At 39.5% G+C, this 20,462-nt stretch overlaps 2 protein-coding genes and 1 long non-coding RNA gene across 6 annotated transcripts; 2 read left to right on the top strand and 1 right to left on the bottom strand.

The window, feature by feature from the left end:
• The first annotated feature begins 647 nt into the window (after window positions 1-647).
• On the top strand, window positions 648-9,767 carry LOC137788806 (toll-like receptor 13). 4 transcript variants are annotated; one of them, XM_068581912.1, is made up of 7 exons: window positions 648-3,132; window positions 3,214-3,250; window positions 4,336-4,367; window positions 4,957-5,052; window positions 5,183-7,774; window positions 8,747-8,864; window positions 8,954-9,767. In XM_068581912.1, the coding sequence occupies exons 5-7, from the start codon at window positions 5,245-5,247 to the stop codon at window positions 9,192-9,194; spliced, it is 2,889 nt and encodes a 962-aa protein (XP_068438013.1). In that variant the 5' UTR covers window positions 648-3,132; window positions 3,214-3,250; window positions 4,336-4,367; window positions 4,957-5,052; window positions 5,183-5,244; the 3' UTR covers window positions 9,195-9,767. The 4 variants fall into 4 exon arrangements, with proteins under 4 accessions (XP_068438013.1, XP_068438011.1, XP_068438012.1 ...); XM_068581910.1 differs by having other exon boundaries at window positions 4,317-4,367; XM_068581911.1 differs by lacking the exon at window positions 3,214-3,250 and having other exon boundaries at window positions 4,317-4,367.
• A 568-nt stretch (window positions 9,768-10,335) lies between these two features.
• On the bottom strand, window positions 10,336-11,954 carry ccl20b (chemokine (C-C motif) ligand 20b). Its single transcript, XM_068582139.1, has 4 exons — window positions 11,666-11,954; window positions 11,425-11,527; window positions 10,508-10,582; window positions 10,336-10,393 (listed from the first exon to the last, which is right to left on the bottom strand). Exons 1-4 carry the CDS (start codon window positions 11,745-11,747, stop codon window positions 10,336-10,338), a joined length of 318 nt encoding a protein of 105 aa, XP_068438240.1. The 5' UTR covers window positions 11,748-11,954.
• A 3,175-nt stretch (window positions 11,955-15,129) lies between these two features.
• LOC137788860 (uncharacterized) lies at window positions 15,130-20,430 on the top strand. The gene is made up of 3 exons (XR_011077790.1): window positions 15,130-17,071; window positions 17,222-17,299; window positions 18,770-20,430. It is a non-coding gene; the product is annotated as an uncharacterized lncRNA (long non-coding RNA).
• The last annotated feature ends 32 nt before the right edge of the window (window positions 20,431-20,462 follow it).

Raw genomic sequence — 20,462 nt, 5'->3', positions numbered from 1 at the left:
ATTTGCAATGTACAGCAAATATGATTGTATGACTTTATTTAGATTTCTTGTTCAATATAGATCACATTAAATCCTCTAAATCATCAATTAGTTGTGAATTTGTTGAGTGTTTAGCTCGCAGTGACGGAGCTACAAGTTGATTGGCAGAAGGTCGTCGGTGACTGAGAGATGTCAGTCAGACATCTTTTAGTCAGATGCTGTTTATAAATATATAAAAATTAAAAAATATATAGCCACAATAAGTGGGTTTTTTTGTGCCAAATGTTACTTATTTTTCGAATAGAGCTTGAGACAGATATGGGGGTAGGGGGATTCAATTCTGGATTGGTAGAAAAGGCTTTTGGCTGCAACTGGTCTTCATCCTTCTTTCACTAGACAGAAAAATATAGAAAACACAACCTGAGTTTAGATTAGTACATGGTTGGATGATCAAATGAAAATAAATGTACAGAAAGACGCCGCTAAGCACACGCTATGAGTGTACTCACATTTAATGCCTCTGTGACACACACAAATGTTTGTTAGTTTTGATTTGATTTTATTGATATGGTGTGTTATACCCGATGTGCCCAGTGGGTGGCGGTGCAGCATTGTGGTCACAGCACGTAGGTGCGCGAGCAGCCTCTCATAATTTGAGAAGACGCTGAAGAACGAAGACGCAAACCGGTTGCCTGTCATTAATTCCTGTTTTCTCAGGTCGGTAATAAATTGTATATAAACCATGAATTGTATATTAATGTTTAAGATATAGATAGAAGTTTACTGTGTGTGTTAGTTCTTAGCTACGCTGTTTAAAAGGTTTAATGCCGGCCGTTAGCCGCCGTAAACTCCCGTGTTTTAGCTAGCTCCCGTACAGATTATTTTGTGACGCAGTTACTTACTGGACTGACGACGCGGGGCAGCGCGGCCATTTTAAATTACGTCTGTCTCACAGAAGCCACGGAGGTGGCTCTACTTATTTCCAAAGGGCAAAGAAAGGGGAATTTGTCTCATATGATTTGAACATGTCTGTATTGAGATGAGTACATGTGTTTGTTCGACTGAAGGAGATGTGATAGTCCTGTGAAGGTTTACAAGATAAGTTGTTACACTTGTAATGTAAATAAAATAACTTGAGAAGACGCTGAAGAACAAAGACGCAAACCTCAGGCGTCAAGTCTGCTATCAGGCTCAGTCCTCAGGGACCTGTAACACCTCTCAGGGTCCACTTGGATGAAGGGTCAGCACATAAAAAAACTCCCTGGAAGGTGAAATCTGTAAGAAAAGATGGTTTCACCATTAACACACGAGAGACATTAATGCGCTTAAGTAACGGTTTACGGTTTTCCAGTTATTGTATTAACACTTACAGAACTCACGACGCCGATCCGCGTTTTACAATACTTACGTTTTGTAAATTTTCCTATGTTCGCAATAAAACGTCACAGAAATACGTTTAGAATTCTAGAGGATTTAGTAGGTTTTCTGCTTCCTGCCTCCCGTGACGTTGGAGGCGCTTCACACAGAGAAATAAGGGCAGGGTGACGTGGTGCCGAAAGTACTCGTCACACAAAATCCTTCACTGCGATTTTTCAATTTCAATGCAGAGCCACCAACTCTCACGATTTTGCCGTGTGACACACGCTCACACAACCAATATTTCACGGCAAAAAAAAGTCATCTTTAAACCTATTCGCTGCACAGACATCCTATTTACCCCAAACAGACACAGTCGGGCGAGAAACTCGCACGACAGGGAACCGCCGGCAGAGAGACGGAGGTATCGGGGCTCTCAAGTGTCACACATTGAATGTGACTGTCACTCACTTCGGTCTTAAGTCACGCCCTCCCGGCACACAGCTGTTCAGCGGTGCTTATTTCTCGTTGTCGTAGCCCCTCCTTGCAAAATCTCACGGCAAGGTTTTTGGAAAAGTTGGCTGCTCTGTGAATGACTGTCGACATTTTGTGAAAAAACTGACCAATGAACACTCAAGAAAATCGCTGCAGCCACCTGCAGCTACGTTGTCCTGGAAGACTGACGACGACCCGGACACTGCTCACCAGGTACGCAGTTCAGCTCCACATGTACACCTGTTGAACTGTTCAAACTGTGTGAATTTACTGACTAGTAGTAATTTATTTAAAGAGAGGATTCATCCCCACAAGCCTAGGTTAAAAATAATACATATTTTATTTGAAAATTAAGCTTTATCTGCAGTATGAAGTCATTTCTGATTCCCATTTTTATAATTTTGGTGAAAGGTGTAATAGACAACATTTCTACTGAAAAAACACTTAAAAAATCGGTTTTAGACATTTATTTACATGTATATACCATTGTATTTGTTTATTCTACTGTTTTTGTGAGCCTAAGATGTTTGGTAAACTAATTTCTAGCACCAAAACAATTCGTAATATGAGTAAAGCTATGTTTTCACAAAATTGTTCAGCTTTAGACCCAAATTTTCTTTTAGAACAATGGTGCCTCATTATACAGAGAGCTGAGATTGTTCTGCAGCCCAACACCAAGAAAATCACAAACAACCTACATGGAACAACACACCAGAGCTTTGAAAATACACTGGAGTTTTCAGTCATAGAGAAAGAGAGAGAACATGGATGCACTTTACTATGGAGGAAGGTGTGGCGGCGATTTTGGCGAGTATTGATCAGGCCAAGGCAGCATCAGCACTTGAAGGCTGGGTAAGTATATTTAGCTTCTACACTTTGAGTTGCAATAGCATATTTACGCTAGCAGAGTGAGCACATTTAGCTCACGGTTTACATTACGTTACTGCATGCACGGTGCTGACTAGTGATGTTTACAGAGCACTGTGCACACTTCCCAATCGTTATGACCACAGTCGTCTTTCTTTCAATGGACTTAGCCGTGACCAGTAGTCATTTATTTTTACAGAGAGGATTCACATTTGCACCGACGAAGACCCAGACATGCTCACCAGAGAGCTAGCAGGAGTTTGTTTACGTTAGCGCATTTAGCTCTTGCCCTGAGCATTCCGTTATGTGTTTCTGTGTGTAATCGTAACGTTCTTTCATTGAACTTAGAAGTGACCGGTAGTCATTTATTTTACAGAGGATTCACATCTGCACCTGCTCCCGTTGAAGACTGACGACCCGGACACTGCTCACCAGGTACACAGCTCAGCTGCACATGTGGACCAGTTGAACCGTTCAAATATGAACTTACTGACGAGTAGTCATTTATTTCTACAGTGAGGATTCACCACCGCCAGCCCCTCTAACAAACTAGGTCTGTGTTATATTCCTGAAACGTGATTATTGTGTAATCCAATTTTTTTATGTATAATACATATTTTATTTTGAAAACATTTTTTGTAATGGTAATTTTTCACATGAAGCTTTTGTAATTTCTCAAAAATGTGGTTTTATTTACATGTATCTAACATTTTATTCATATATTTCACTGCTTTGTGGACCTAAGACCTTTGGTAGTCTAATTTCCAGCACCAAAACTGTTTGACCACCTGAGTAAAGTTTTCACAAGAGATATGAAGAATTTCCAAAATCAAGATTCTATTCTTATTTAATTTTTTTTATTGTATTGGTCACCCATATCTTAGTTTTACTCTCGCAAAAGCCGAAGTGTAAACGAAAAATGATAAGTAAACGAGAAGACATAATACCCCTTTCTGTTAAACGTGGAGTTAAAAGCAGCCAGTTTGCTTTAGCTTCTGCCTTAAGAACAGAACCAAATGCAGATATTACTAAACATATTGTCCTCATTTATCTACACGGTTCTTGTGAAACACATTCATCGAAAATTAAGAAAATAAATGGGAGTGGAATAAAAACTAGAAAGGTCTACAGTTGACCGTTTTGAACCAGGATCGGTGTATTTGTAATTGTGTTTCGAAAGAAGTAGTCCCTATAGTTTGTGTTGTTGTGGTGTCCACAGTCAAGTCTTTACCGCTTTACAGGAACAATCAAACTGTAGACGAGGATGTGAAAAAGGGATTAGAGAATAAATTAACCTTCGAGGATCATTTTCTCACATTTACGGGAAAGTGTCAGCAGGGTCATTATTACATATAAATCCCCAAAACATTTAATAGATTGTGCAATAGAGTAATATTGATTGAGCAATAGCGCAATATCGAGAAAGCAAATGTTTTCTATGAACCAAGAAGATGCTGAGTCACTGTGACATCCAACCGCCATACACAGAGTGACACCACTAGTATTTTTGATATGATGCATTTTTGATATAGAAGCTATTGCAGCAACAGGCCATGACGCTGTATATCTACGTTGTAAATAAACACTGATGGCCCGGCAAAGACTTTTTCTGATTTCAGGCTTTAAAACCTTTTCCAGCTCAAACTGAACACAAAGAAGGATCAAAGATTGTAAGTTATAAGAATTTTGTCACATTATTTTTTCTGTATAAGTACAGTTTAGCTATTTTGCTGTTACATCACTACATTTTGCAGGCAAATATTGTTCATTTTTCTCCACTACTATCTATTTGCCAGCTTTAATAACTTTGCAGATTATTTATAGATAATACAGCATCTGTTATTATTAAATTGCCCATTAAGCTCAATAAGTAATGCTTCTTTTGAATGCAGGACTTAACTTTACATCAGTTGGTTTTTCGGCACTTAGTAAAAGATCTCAATATACTGTTTCCAACACTAGTTTCCACGACAGCACTTTTTTAAAAAACTTTAGATTGACCAGCCTCTAAGGACCTTATTTTTTCTCACTGATGAAGCAGCCTTATCAAGCACGCAGCAGAGAAGGGGAAGTGGTGGTTCTTCATTGGGCACTCTCACACTTCATTTGTCATTAGTTGACTTTTTTTGAGGAAGAGAATAAAACCAATCATCTAAAAGGTCCTGCCTTAAACTCTCACTTCCTCACTCCATCTGTACGAAAGAGACGATGGGCATCCCGAGTCAAACAAGTGTCTTGTGTTCACTGTCTTCTACACAGTGAGAGATATCGTTTGAACAAAGGATGATCATTAAATTACAAGATCCCGTGGATGTGAGAACATCGTGATTAATCAGCTCTTCTTTGTGTGATGCAGTGAGTATCAGAAACCATTGAGTCTCTTATAATAAGGTTAAATAATGTTCAGATGACATACATTCATCATTGTGTTTATATTTAAAATATTTCTTTTGTGCTTGATGGTTTTTTTTATTGGATTTTTTAGGAACTCCAGATTGCTCTCCAATTAAGGAATTGCAAGACCCTGATTTAAAAAAAAGATAGAACATGGCTCCTGGAGTGAAAAAGGACAAAACAATGACAGAAAGAGGATCAGAATATTTTAAACTGAGTTTATTTTTTCTCTTGCTGAATATCATCAGTTTCGTTGTTCCAGTCACAGGATATTATCTCAAGTTGTGCCGTATCAGTGACGACATTGCCATCTGCACCAAGAGGAAACTCAATGCCGTTCCTCAAGATATTCCCTCAACGGTGAAAGGTTTTGACTTGTCTGACAACAACATATCAGAAATACAAGCATTCAATTTCAAAAACTTTTCCGTTTTGACGCAGTTAGACCTGAAACACAACAAAATTTCGAAGATAGGCCCAGGCGCCTTTGCCAATCTGATTTCCCTCAAGAAGTTAAATCTAAATCGTAACAAACTTGGTAAACTTGGAGATGATCTTTTTCAAGGTTTGATCAACCTCACAGAGCTTAATATCAATCGTAATGGCATCAAGTCAGTGGCATCCACTTCTTTTAAGTCTTTGACAAGCTTGACTTTTTTGGACTTCTCCAACAACAAACTGCACCGCTTGACAAACGTTCACACTATATTACAACATCTGCCAACTCTACAGGTGCTGTCAGTGGAAAGTAACGATATAACCACTTTTGATTCGTCAGAGCTGTCTAACAGATCGTTAAACCTCACTTACCTTGACTTGTCTGGAAATCCCATTGCCATCTTCAGGATCACAGCGGATGTTTTTCCAAATCTTACCTGGTTAAACATTGGCTACCCTTCTTCAAAGAGACCGATGGAATGGGACATTCAGAATAAGACTTTTCTTAGTCGAGTGTCCACTCTTGACATTAGTCAGCATATAATCGGTAATGATGCCATGAAAACGTTACTTGAGGACTTCAACCCCTCACTGAAGATTTTGAGGATGAATGGAATGAAACATACAAACCTTACAGCACTAATCAGAGTTTCCTGCTCCATCACAACAGTGTCCACACTCGAACTCCAACATAACAACCTACTTTATGTTCATGCGCAATTCTTCCAGTTATGTATTAACGTAACAGAGATCAATTTAGCTATGAATAAAATACAAAATATCCGTGAGGAGGCCTTCAGATCTCTGCGAAGGTTAAAGATCTTGAGTCTAGCTCAAAACAAACTTCCATCTGTTCCAGCTGCCACAAGCAATTTACCAACTCTCCGAAAGCTGGATTTCAGCACAAACAGCATCAAAACATTTGAATGCAATGATTTTACCAATCTGACAAACCTCAGAGAACTCAGCCTTAATCACAATAAAATCTCAGCTCTAAAAAGGTGCGTCTTCAAGGACTTGATACGATTGGAAGTTTTAAAGCTCCAGAACAACATCATCTCTGAATTAGACGGTGCTTTCCAAAAATACCTGCCAAATCTAAAACAACTGCATTTGAATTTAAATAAACTCACCACCATTAATAATGGGGAATTTGCGGGCTTGCAGTCACTCCAGAATTTGTCATTAGAAGATAATGAAATTAATATATTTAAAAATGGGTCTTTTTTGGGATTATGGAATCTTACAGCGCTTCATCTGAACAAGAATAAAATAAATGAAGAGGGACTACACAAAGGATTATTCCACCATCTGATCAATTTAAAAACTTTGGATTTGCGTGAGAATAATATTCAATACCGGAGTAGTAGAGCTTTGACTGATCCACCATTTTCTAAACTGTCCCATTTGGAGACGTTGGTGTATCAGGGAAATAGTGGTCATGGGAAATCCCTCCTGCCTTCCAACTTCCTTCAGGGTTTGACGAATCTTTTGTCTTTCAATACCAGGACGGCTCAACTTGTATCCTTGCACAAAGACACATTCACTTACACTCCACAGCTGCAAAAACTTGACATGAGCTCAAATGACCTCAGGAATCTCTATTCGGAATTGTTTTACCCAATCCGAGGCCTTGAAGCCCTCTACATATCGACTTTAAGCCTTCCGTCTTTAGATTTCCTTATAAAAGCCAACCTTACCAAGCTGGAGTTTCTGCAGGCAAGAGAGAATCAATTCTCCGTTTACAGTGAGGAAGTTATAAAGTCCTTACCGGCCCTCCTTTACCTCGATCTTCAAAACAATACTTTCACCTGTAACTGCGATAACTCCTGGTTCCACCGTTGGGTAGTTACCAACAAGCAAACACAAGTTTACGATGCCGACAACTTTGTGTGCAACTATCCTCCAGACACGAAAGGTACGAAACTGTTGGACCTCGACGACCGGTACTGCACAGTGGACACAGAGTTCATCTACTTCATCTCCTCCACATCCATAATCCTCCTGTTTATGTTGGTGTCCTTCACCTACCATTTCCTGAAGTGGCAGCTGGTCTACGCCTACTACCTCTTTCAGGCTTTGCTCTTTGACTTAAAGTCTAAAAACAAGCTGGCTCCCAATCAGTATGATGCCTTCGTCTCCTACAACACCCACGATGAGCCGTGGGTCATCCGGGAGCTGTTGCCAAAACTTGAAGAGGAGCAGGGCTGGAGATTGTGTCTGCACCATCGAGACTTCGAGCCAGGTGAGACAACCTGGACAATGTTTTAAAAGTGCTCGTGGATTGGCTTTTGAGATGCAAATGCCTGTGCATTGCGGTTTGGTTGGGTCAGAAAAAGGTTAACCCTCTGGAGAGCAACGTAAGCAACTTTGATAATCTGGCAACTGGTTTGGGTAATTGGTTTGGTATTTGTACTGGAAGGGTGATTGGGGAATGAATGAACAAATGTTGGATGAGACCAGCCGACATGAGTATGAAACTGAGTGTCATGAGGTGTTTTTTTCTGGAGTAGTCACTTCCTCATGACATTTTCCATCAAAGTTGTTGATGTTATTGAGTTGATGAACACATTCAGAATGAGGTGCAAGTACTTTGGTGATCGCTTAACGTTTTTCAAGACTTCTATCTTCAATGCAAAGCATGTTCAACACTGTCGTTACATTTAGAGTCAATGTGATGTTTTTTCTGCAGTAGTCACTTCCTCATTACATTTTCCATGATCCCTTTAAATTTTTTTTAAAGAATTTTAATTTGTCCAATTTTTTGAGTTATGGTCAAATTCATGCTACACTAATGGCATTCCTTTCAGCCTCAGATGCTTGAATCCCCACTGCACCTTTAAGCACAGCACCACCGTCTGCCAACACAGCTGTGGTCTTAATTATCTATGTAGCTGCTGTAGATTTCTATCTTCAATGCAAAGCATGTTCAACACATTCGTTACATTTAGGGTCTTTAATGAAGCCGTCCTTGATGGTGATGGCATTGAAGGTTTGAGAGATTGAAACTATCCACTTTTTTACCAGAAAGTTTGCTGTTCTGCCAATTGGTTCTGCTCTTCTGTGCCTATGTTGAAGAAAAGCTTTGTTGTTTTGTACTTTCATCTCTACTCCAGAGGGTGTCACCATAGTACTTTAAGTACTGAACCATCAGAGGAGCTATATAGACTTTCTTTTCTGACCCTTTTCTTCTCCTTTTTCCTTCTCACTTCCTCAGGCAAACCCATCATGAACAACATCACAGACGCCATCTACGGAAGCAGGAAGACCATCTGTGTGATCAGTCGCAGATACCTGGAGAGCGAGTGGTGCTCCAGAGAGATCCAGGTGGCCAGGTAAACACGTCGGCTGTCAGTTTAACAACTCGCTAACTCGCTGTGAAGCCAGTTTGTATGACAGATCTGCCGATTTTGTCCGCTTGTAGCTTCCGTTTGTTTGATGAGCAGAAGGACGTGCTGATCTTGGTGTTTCTGGAGGACATCCCCATCGCCCAGCTTTCCCCTTACTACCGCATGAGGAAGATGCTGAAGAGGCGGACCTACCTGAGCTGGACTCGAGCCGGGGAGCACCCCGAGCTGTTCTGGGAGAAGCTCCGCCAGGCTCTGAAGACTGGAGAAGAGCCTGATGAGGACCGGTTCCTCCTTAGCGTGGAAGACAGACCGTGATGTTAAGAACATACGATCCTTTGAAGTTTACAGCCCATGTACTTCATTGGAGTCTTCTTGGGATTTGTTGGCTTGTTTTTCCCACAAAATCTCCATGAAGTGTATCTGGAGGAGGTTGCCTCCTCGATCAGCTGGTCTTACTGGTCTAACTGAAATAGAACTAGAAGACCAAGTTATGACTCAGTACGAGTCCAATTACTTTTTCCATCATGAGCTCCTCTAATGGGGCAGTGAACTGATAATGACAGGCCTCTGGGGCAAATTTGTAATTTGTTATTTTGGGCTACACAAAATATATGTAAATCAGTAGATGATATTGTAAACATTATGTAAAATAGATTACTGCGGTCTAACAAAGAACAGACTCAGAAGATAATGATCATAAAACATATGTGTCTGGGTTCCTCTACTTGCCAGTTGTGTTAAAAATCGTAATTCACTTTCAGATAATTGTTTTAACCTGTTACAGTTTGGCCATTTTTAATCAGCTTTTTGGAATTATTTTTATTTTAAGTTTACTATATAATCCATTATTAGCCAACATCTTCTTCTTCTGGGTAAAAACATTATATATCAAATGTCTAATTTTTACTATGACTTTTTATTGAGTAATCATTGTAAATTAAGATCAAATATGCAATGTACAGCAGATATGATTGTCTGACTTTATTTAGATTTCTTGTTCAATATAGATCAAATTAAATCCTCAAAAATGTATTTCAAGTATTTTTTTTAAATATAACTGAAAATGTTGCATGATGGTTACATGATGAATGTAGTGAAACTCATTAAGACACACATGATTTTATCAAACATATAGTTTATTATATTCTTTGACTTAAATAAAAGCAAAAACTTTCTACTTTGATACTTTATTTCTCTGACCTCAAAATGTCAGAGTTCAGCAACAAGCAATATATAACACATATAAATATATATACACATTTCTCAAAAACAATGTTTTCATTCTTTTTTGTTGACACTGTTCGCTACAATGTACCGTTTGCTGTGTATACTTGTATACTATGTACTACAGAAAAAATATAATAAGATTAGCTAATAATTTAAGAAAAAATCAAATGACGGTTAGGATTCTTGGGTGCATAAGTAGTGGAGCTATGTGTTAACTGCTCTGTCGAGCTTATGCTGACGTGGTGTTTGTCTTCACGGTCATCCAACTGGTCTTCCGCCTTCTTTCACTAGACAGAAAAATAGAAAAACACAACGTTAGTTTAGTTTAGTACATGGTTGGATCATCAAATGAAAATACTTGTACAGAAAGACGCTGTTAAGCACGACATGAGTGTACTCACTCGACACATTTCATGCCTCTCAGAGTCCACTTGGATGAAGGGTCAGCGCACAAAAACCTCCCTGGAAGGTGGAATCTGTAGATAAAAACAGGACACGGTTAAGAAAAGATGACACACAAGAGACATTAATGCACTCGAGTAACGGTTTTCCAGTTTGTGTATTAGCCGCACATTGTCTTGAAGATATATTAACTACGATGATCTGAGTCCAGAAGGCACAAGGGTCCACCGCCTCTCACTTTGCTGTTTAGGTCATCTTGAGTCTCTTTGAGGTTGTTTCTCACCTCTTCACAACTATTTTGAGTGTCTTTGAGGGTTGTTTTGCATCTCTTTGAAGTCATTTTGAGTGTCTTTGTGGTTTTGCATTTCTTTGAAGTCAATTTGCGTCTCTTAGAGGTTGTTTTGCATCTCTTTGAAGTCATTTTGCGTCTTTTTGTGGTTGTTTTGCATCTCTTTGAAGTCAATTTGCGTCTCTTTGTGGCTGTTTTATAGCTCTTTGAAGTAATTTTAAGTCTCTTTGCGGTTGATTTACATCTCTTTGAAGTCATTTTGAGTCTCTTTGTGGTTGTTTTGCATTCCTTTGAAGTCATTTAGAGTCTCTTTGAGGTTGATACATATCTCTTTGGGTAACATTTCTTTGGTGTTTGGAACTATAATCAGACAAAAGACGTGGGATCAAGTTACCTTGTGCTCTAGAATCAAGTGATGGGAGTGTTTCAATGTTTTCATTGACAAAATAGTGCTGACAAATTGATGATCAATCATTGTTAAACCGACCCACGTTATCTACAAAGTTAACTTGCATCTTTTTCATAAGTTCTAGCTGGATAGACCCGTTACAACCTGCTCCACGTGTTGCTGTTGCTACTAAATTATCAAAATTGTCATCTAGCATGAGATCAAAGGGGTTTACTTACATGACGGCGTTGATGTCACAGGAGTTGATGATGGTCTGGATGGTGTAGCCCATCAGGCGTTGGCATCGCAAAGGCCGCGAGGTGTACATCATGCAGCAGCTAGCTGCAAAGATTGAAATTGAAAATTCAAAATAAAGACAACCAACATGAACAAAATATAGCTTTTTACAAATATATCAATTTTCAGATTAACCTGTACTTGGTCTGATTGAGTTTTTAAGATCAGCAGTCAAGGACTTACCCGACTGTGTGCTGCCGATGAAGGAAGAGAGGATGACGAGGGAGCACAGAAGTGCCGGTAGACAAACTCTGCAGCTTGCCATTGTTTCTTTTAGTAGGAGTGCCGGCTGGTTTAAAAAGCAAGCGGTGTAAAGCACATGAAGGGATTCAGTGAGAGTGTGACAGTCTGCACTGCACTCGCTCCTTAAGTAAGGCTTCTGTGGGATTTTCCCGTGTTTGGCAGGATTGCGTAACACGCGCGCAATTGTTTGAGAAGTTGGACGTGAGCCAGAAAAGGGTTCACCTGCTGGCTGTTGTGGGACCAGGAAGTGCGTTGGAAAATGAGCCTTTGTGGCACGTGGAAGTAATTATGAACTTCCAACCACATATCTCGGTGTAGCGTCACTAGAAATAACTATAATAAAAGTACGAGTAATAAATAGGCACTATTAAGCAAAATAAATAAAATAAGATGCTACCATGCTTCACCAAGGTAAAGTGACTCAATCTTAAGTTTGTTACAATAAAAAATGCAGTAAAGGGCAATAAGTATTGACCTAATTAAATGACTGACAAGGATTTTAATACCAAGCACATGAGAAAATCTTCCTGAACTTCACTTTGGTCATTGATTTTCAGCAAAAGCATCCATGCAGTGAAGCTCTCACGGCAGGAGGACAGATTCACAAAACTTCCCCTTTCAAGTTATTCAATAACTGCCTCCCTCGCAGTAACACAAAAGGAATGTCATCATTGCGTGTGTGTGTGTGCGTGTGAAGGAATGTGAATTGCTCTGTGTATCTTTTACCAATTTGGAAAGGATACACACTGCTGTCCAAGGGTCAGCTAACCTCAACATAGTGACAAGGACTGTGAACATTTGGGGAATAACAGCTACGACACATTGATGAGTTTCATTTTTTGGCAATTTGTGTGTTTAATGCATGTACTTACTGAATACATTTGTGTAAAAATAATCACCCAACGGTAAGAAAAGTGACATGAGATTCAAAATAGCTGCAATTCAGAGGTTTGCCGCTTTGACTCATGTGCATCACTGGTGACTCTTGCTGTTGGGCCTTCCCTACTACTTGGCGAGTCGCTGCTTTGTGGTCCTTAAATAACGTGTTTGTCGAAGATGTTCTTCCTCCAATTTCATTAATCATTAGAAGGAAAACAGAATGGGTGAAGTGCAAAGTCAACGTTGCAATATCTGTTGACCATGACCGTCCCCTCGCCATAACCCTGTGGTTATTATTGCAACCACCACAACGAAGCTCTCCTAACCTCAATGCATGAGTGGGAATTTGATCCAAAACTACTACGATGATACTTATTTTAGCACAAACCCAGATCATTTACCCATCACCCTTTTACGAAGTTGTGTTGCGGTGTAACGAGTTGGACCTAAATAACCGGGTAACGTGAAAGGCTAACGTGAGGAGCTAACGTTAGATTCAGACCTGGGATTAACGTTAACTGTGAAATGAATTGGAATGCTAATTTAGGCTATTAGAAAAAAACATGCTTTCTCAAAGTCACCCCTGGTGGTCAGGAGAGAGAATGCAGCTTTGACACATGAAACATAGACTTCTGTTGCTCACCTGCACAGTTTGAACCTCTAAACGTCATTTTAGACCTGAATAAGGCAGCACTTGTAATATTAACCTACAGGCCTTTATTATTTTTGGTATATATTGTGCTTCAATGGTTGATATAGCAAACATGGGCGTAATGTTTATTGAGAAGCTGCACTGTCTATAACTAGATAATTGAATACATCACTTTGAATTGCTTCATACCCAGGTACAATTTAAATTCTTTCCATGTGATTAGCTGGGGATGCCGTTACATCATCATTTGCTGAAGTACCATAAGTGTTTTACTGCAGGACGTCAGGCTTTGACGCAGTAGGTTTGCGTCACGAGGGACAACAACGATAACATTAAGAGTCTCATTCTTTGTGGACTTTAACCCTTTTTAAAAATATATCTCCCTGTCATCTGAATTCAGTCTGGGAATGAGTGTTGCTTATGCTTGTTTGTTTTGGAGCATGCGCTTACAGTGCAGCTGCATATTATGAGTCAAACAGGAACATTTGAGATGCATCAATAACTATTGCCGATGCTAAAGCTTTTGTTGATACCTCTGAGAAATATTAACGACAAAAGAAACCAAACTGTTTTACAAAAACTGACCAAAAGCAAACATTTGCAAATGCGACTAGTTCTGAGATGCGGGTGTGATGCTAGCAGCGGCTAACGTATCCTGTACCCGTTAGCCGCAAGCCTCCAGCAGAGATGGGGAGCAGAAATACCGTAAGGTCGCTTCCTGGTTCCGGGTTTTGCTTGGCAGTAGTAGTAGCATTGATTGAGTTCCTCTATAATTGCCATTGTTGAAGAAATAATGACAACTGTACCTTCAAGACAATTTGTTCACATGCAATACAAAATTAACAGGTTCATTAATTCTATTAATTATTTGACTGACAAAACGTATCATTGATGCACAAGTATGGTGCAAAAATATGAACTCTTCCAGATGTTCATTATATAACCACATCGTATCTTCATTGTCATCTTCTTTCAGGAGCCTTAGATAAAACTTCATGTACCAAACTGTGCACGTTATAGAATTTAAAATGTGTATCGAGGGCAATTATATAGAACAATCCTCTTTTAATAATTAACTTGTTAACCTATAATTCTTTTTTATTTCTTCCTGCTACGGACTCAATTTGAACGATTGAGATATAAAGCGTGAACAAAGTCTAGAGAACATCAAGAGGTGGTTAGAGTTAATGTTTCCGAGTTAACGCCTCGAGTTAGCGATCTATTTTTATACCACAGCCTTCAAAAAGCTAAAAATAGCCGTGCTTAAAATAGTAACAGACCTCAAAAGTGGGAATGTCCAGGAGCGTGTGTGTGAATGTGTGAACGGCTATTTCCTTATTTCTGTAATTAGAGATAACAGCGCGCTCATATAACAGGTGTAAAAAAAAAAAAACACCACTTTAAGTCTATGTCACGCTGAGGTTTAATTGCACTTCTATGCGTTGAATGTCACAATTTTCTTAAAATTAAGTATATTCTTAATCAGTTTTGGAAATAAAACGTTTTTGCAGCCTTAACGGTGGCTGTAACCTTATCTTTAGTTACGGAAGGCAATGGCATTAATGGAAAGGAATGTTATCATGCCAGAAAGTTTGCACAATGAGTGTGACAATGTGGGCTTCCCCTGCACTGGAGGTCATATTACAACATTAAAATAAACATTTATGCTTCAAGAGCAAATGGAGGGTTATTCGTAAAATAGAAAAATAACTCTTAAAACCACAACTAAGCCATTTCAGCAAATGTATTTTAGATTTTGCAACCTGAGTTCACCGCTTATCAACTCTGTACCAGAAGCAGAAAAATAATCTTATGAATCGCCATAGAATCTATAAAAGCACTAAACTGTGAAGCAAAGTGTAGAAAAAATCTTGATGGAGACCAAAAATGAGCTAAAAGGCAATTTGAAAATATGCCTTTTATTCGTTGGTTAGAAAAAACAGAACTCCAAATTCATGCTTGTGTTGTTTAATGTTTAGCCTTCAGCAATTTTTGCAAATACAACTTAAGGATTGTCAATAGCATTATGTACATAGCTTGTTCGGCGACCCACAAGTGGCAAAAACTATTTTTCACTCCATAACTCTTCAAACTGAAATATGTTCCATCCAACCAGTTCAGACCTGCAGAACTTTGTGATGATCCCAAAGTTTTGTATGATAAACAAATGTGTGAGGTTGAATTTTGGGGTGAAAGCCGAGAAAACGATCCGAGAGACGTATGAAGTTGATTTGCAGGAATGTTGCAGCTGTAAAAGATAAGATATCAAAAAAAAGAGGGAACTTGGTTTGGAGGTAGACGCTCTAATCTAACTTTACTGAGCTGTAAATTACACCACGCTGGGAAAGGAACTTTGCTTTTTGTTTGTTGTCTTTGTTTACTCAGCCGACGCAGAATCAAGGTCAGCGAGCAGCGATACAATGCGGTCTGGTGTGAAACGTTTGCCTGAGGTTTTTCTTTCATTACTGTGATCGCATCGAAAAGAAATTCAATAACGTTTTGGCATCTTTTGATGGAAATCCAACCCACTTGATCCACACACAAACACAAACTAAACTAAAAATGGACATTTCTATCCGGTGTACAACAATAGTCTCTTGTAAGGACACCTGTAAGCACCTGTTGTGTAACTGAATACACACTCGCACCAAGAAAAAAAAAGAAAGAAGAAGTACCGTTAGACCCTCCCTCCGAGATCTCTATTCCCGGCGGTGAAACCCACGATTGTCCCAAACAATACTCAACCACTTCACCTTCACGCCAGTTCTCGCAATCATTCAAGAAGATCCACAACTTCTCGTCTCTGAAGAAATGAGCTTGCTTTCTATTCTGACTGTGGCTCTTCTCTGGGTGGCCATTCAGGCAGCAGGTAGGTCATTGTTTTTGCAGAACAACTGGGCCCATATGTTTCTGCACATGCATGTATGTTCTTACTTGTTGTCTTTTTACGTTGGGAGTCAAACTGCATGCTACAACTCAGCAGCGCTGTTGTTTTGCACCCCTAAAAAAAGTGTAAAAAGTTCAACAGCATCACTTTAAAATGATTACGATGGATCTGCAGGTGGGTTAATATGGTTGTTGATTTCTACAAATAAATACAACCTGCAGGAATTTGAAGAGAATTTCTCAATTGTTTAACGCGGCTGCAACAGGCATTTGCTGATAATATAAATAGTTGATTTACAACTCTGTTCTGTATTAGGAAACTTCGTCGTGCCTGTTTAAAGCTGCTCGTTCTGTATTTTCACATGGATCAAGTGGCGATGTGGAAGAAGAGTCTAGTGTGAATTATTGTTGGGGCAACAGCACACACACAAAAATTTGTCTTGAAATCTGGCTTGAAAAATAGCAGCTCCTCTAGTTTCCCGCCAAAAAAAACGTAAAAACAAGCTATATATTACATGGTCATCCACTTTTTTAGTCGTTGGGGTTAGCTCTTGTTGTGTGAACTGAACTTGCTAGATTTATAATAGTATAGGTTTCAAGCTGTCACACAATATTTAATATCGCGTATAATGTTTTTAGTTCATCTAAAATACAGGAACGGGCCCCTGCCCGCCAAGAACATAAACCAAAAAACCCGGCAAAAAGTTTTTTGAGCCAACAACCTTCAAGATATCTGAAGCATTTGAATATGACTGTATATCATATGCATATGACTGTTCTGCCGTTGAATGCATGTTTCTTTGTGCAGGGCATCGCGGCTGCTGCACCAATTTCTCCAAAGTCCATGTTGTGAAATCCATTCTGAAAAGGGGCGGGGCCGTGCAGTGTCGCTGGCAGGGCATCACAGAAGGGTGCAGCATAAACGCAGTGTAAGATTACTTTGCCTGCTTTGTCCTCGTGTTTCTTTTCCCTCCATTTCCTCCGCATCAATGATTGCCCACTACCGAGTTTATGTGTTTTAAAAAACGACTTTGGCAGAATTAATCTCAATGTCAGACAACTTCTGTTTCTCTTCCAAGTGTGATGAAGTGGAAACGTCACCACGTGTGCGTGGCCTCAACACCTCAGAAGATGCGAAACCTTCTTGCAATATTGTGGTAACTTACACACCGACACACACACAAAGATACATATACATCTTTTTATTTTGACAAAAACTTTTTATATGAGCTTTTCAATCCCAACATGTTGGTTTAAAATACTCAAAGTCAATAGAGAGGCAAAGTCTCGCCCCTTCCAGTCGTTAGCCATGGTGCCATGAGTTACACAATTTATGATGTTTGTCAATTTAAAAGATAATTTTGCACTTCAAGAAAGTTGCCTTTTGTCGTATAACTGTTGAAGTATAACACTGTGAAAACATTAGAAAGACTAAACACCCAAAAGTCACTTCAAAGCCTCTCAGTGAAACATGCGATGCCGGTGAGTTTACGGTTCTGTTGAGTGAAGACAAATGTGGAAGTACCTTAAAATGTGCATTATCTCTAGTGACCAACAGGGGGCGACTCTACTGGTTGCAAAAAAATAAATCAGATTGAACAGATACGCAGGATTCAATTGCTCTGCTCTGGCGGCCTTTGGCTCTCTGGATTATCGTTCTTCGCCAAAATCCGACATCGAAGACCTTCTCTGAAAGAGGCCTTTGCTTTTAAGCCCGACTTCACGGTGTTCGGTCTTCTGAAAGCGCTCCACATATTACAGGTTAGACAAGCGCTAGCTGGTGAGCAGGTGATCCCAGCAACACACTTAAAAAGTAAGTAAACTAGCAGTGCCTGCAGCGCGAAACTGCCACAGCATTTGCGATAAGGATCTGGCACCGAGTGGGAGTCGATTAGACAAACTGACGAGCTGACAGGAGGCAGGGCAGGCGTGTTGCAAAAGAGGTGACAAGCCAGGTGTGTCGAGCAGAAACACCTGCAGAGTGAAAGCGAACACACGCCGAAGCAACACGGGGACATATTAGGAGTGTTAGGCACGATAGTTTGTGAGGTAGCAATCATTTTCGTGTTCCCAGGGTCTTGTATACCCCAGATTAATATTAACTTATGAACAAGACCCTTTGTTCGTTTGCGATTTAAAATGTAAACATAGCCCTTTGCAATCTCTTGCAGTGTTGGTGTATATTTTAGGGCCCTGAGAACGGAGGGTTCACATCGTTTTTGGACGAACTCGTTGGTTTAACGTTAGCTTAATTCGTTAGCTAGCTACAGCTGCTTAACTCTACTTCTGACGGTTCTCGAAATTGTAAGTAACCAGCTAGAAAGGACAATATTTGTTTAAAAAAAGGCCAATTACTACAAAAGAGGAGGAAGGGCCATGGGAACAATTTAAAGTTCTGGCTTCTTGCATTGTGACTATACTCAATAATTTAGGTTTCATGTTTTTTTTTGGGATAAATTGTATTAGTGTTGCTTTATTGTCTATTGTTTCGACTCTCAAATTTGTACTAACCATTATTCATCAAGAACATACAACTCTGTAAAACAACAAACTGTCCAGTGTGCCAAAACTCGCCCTGATACTGTGAAGTAATGTAGGCTTACCTGTTCTGTGTTTCCTTCAAACAGCAAAAGAAACGCTCACAAGGGAGTGAGAACCCCCGACCGGCTACAGAGGAGGAAGACGATGGGCCCATTCTGAACCCCAACAGCACACAACTAATCTTCTGTTAATCAAATTACTCTGAATATGTATACGCTCAACATCCAAATGTCCAACACGTTGGCATCAAATTAGAGTACACAGTATGCAAAATTGCCGATTACAGAATAATGTATATAGTTATGCTTTATGTATACTGCTTTATTGTTGCAGCTGGTAAAGGTTGGGGTATTTTAAATCAGTTTCCCGGAGAAACAAAAAAAAGGCTTGTTTTAACTTGTAACACAGAAACTGTAACAAAGATGCTGCATTGCAAGCTCGGGTAATGGTTTGAAATGGTAAACTTCCTGTTTCCTGAGTGGCAGTGGTCATTGCATAAGGGATAAAAGCAGATTGGGTAATATACGTCTATTTTTTTATGGAAACATGACTTTTTAAAAATGCTAACATTTGTAACAATTTTCCCAAATGGATATTTTTACCATAAAACTTGATAATAGTACAGTACTTTCTGTGTGTACACAAGATCTAGAACCTGTTCACACTCGTTCACTTTCAAGCCGACGTCTAAACACAACTAACTCGCTCTATTGTAACTAGTCCTGATTGTTTATTTGACCTCATCTGTTATTAACTCCTCAACATACAATATACCTGTAATTACTTCTGTTGTCGTCATCCAGGTGAACATTGGCTCTGTCAAACTTAAAGGAGCTAAAATCCACAAAGCAATCTTGAATGGATCGAATATTCCAATGACAATAGACATACAATGTTAATGACATGCAGGCATTGTTGTAAAGACTTAATTGAAACAGCTGTCGATGATTACATGTCTAAGACAGAAATGAGAGGACAATCAGCGTTGAATCAAACGCATCTTATTGTTTTTTGACTATTAAGGACATTGCAGAGCAGGATTTTAATTAACGGGGTTTTTCTTTTGTCTCTTGTTCTGCCGTCATACACGCACATGCCGTGATGGCGATGATGAAATACATTCCTCTGACAGATGTAATGTTGGTAATATGTAGCAAGACGTAGCGTAATGACGCCTGGAGTCGCCATCTTGTTTTTGTGAAACCAGTGAACAGAAGTGACCCAATGTTAAGGTGCAAAGTAGTTAAATCCAGAGTTATTTTCTTCCCCCGTTCATAGACTGAGCATGAAAGCATGAAGTCAAAGGAGACGCTGGTGCGCTTGCTTTTGGAAAATTATTGGAAGATGCGGTAATTTTATACCTGGAAGTCAAGCTTTTTTTGTTTCACGCGCCACTGAGCAACTTTCGTGGGAACGAACGGCGCCTCCAACATCCAGTTGTCTTTATACATCCATGCTCCTGAGTGAGCTTTAGGGGTCCTAGTAGGCATTTATCCTCAGGTGTCCAGTCTTAATGCTAAGCTAAGCTAACGGGCTGCTGGCACACCTGACAGATGTGCAAGCGTATCAGCTTTTCATCCAACTCAAATGATTCCTTTAAAGACACACAATGGAAAATCTGCAAGCTTTAAGTTGTGTTCCAAATCTGTCATGTTTTAAATGTTTTAATGCAGAATATGAATGTTACAACATTTTCTGTATAACTGACATTCACGTGAAACGTCTTCATTAAAAATATTAAGTTGCATTGAATTTTTAAGTATTTTTTTAACCAATTTC

The sequence above is a fragment of the Clinocottus analis genome, unplaced genomic scaffold (genome assembly GCF_023055335.1).
Source record: "Clinocottus analis isolate CAN_PGR_092001 unplaced genomic scaffold, fCliAna1.0.p SCAF_18, whole genome shotgun sequence".
Lineage (NCBI taxonomy): Eukaryota > Metazoa > Chordata > Actinopteri > Perciformes > Cottidae > Clinocottus > Clinocottus analis.
The sequence above is the reverse complement of the archived record's forward strand: the minus strand, read 5'-3'. Positions and strand labels throughout refer to the sequence as shown.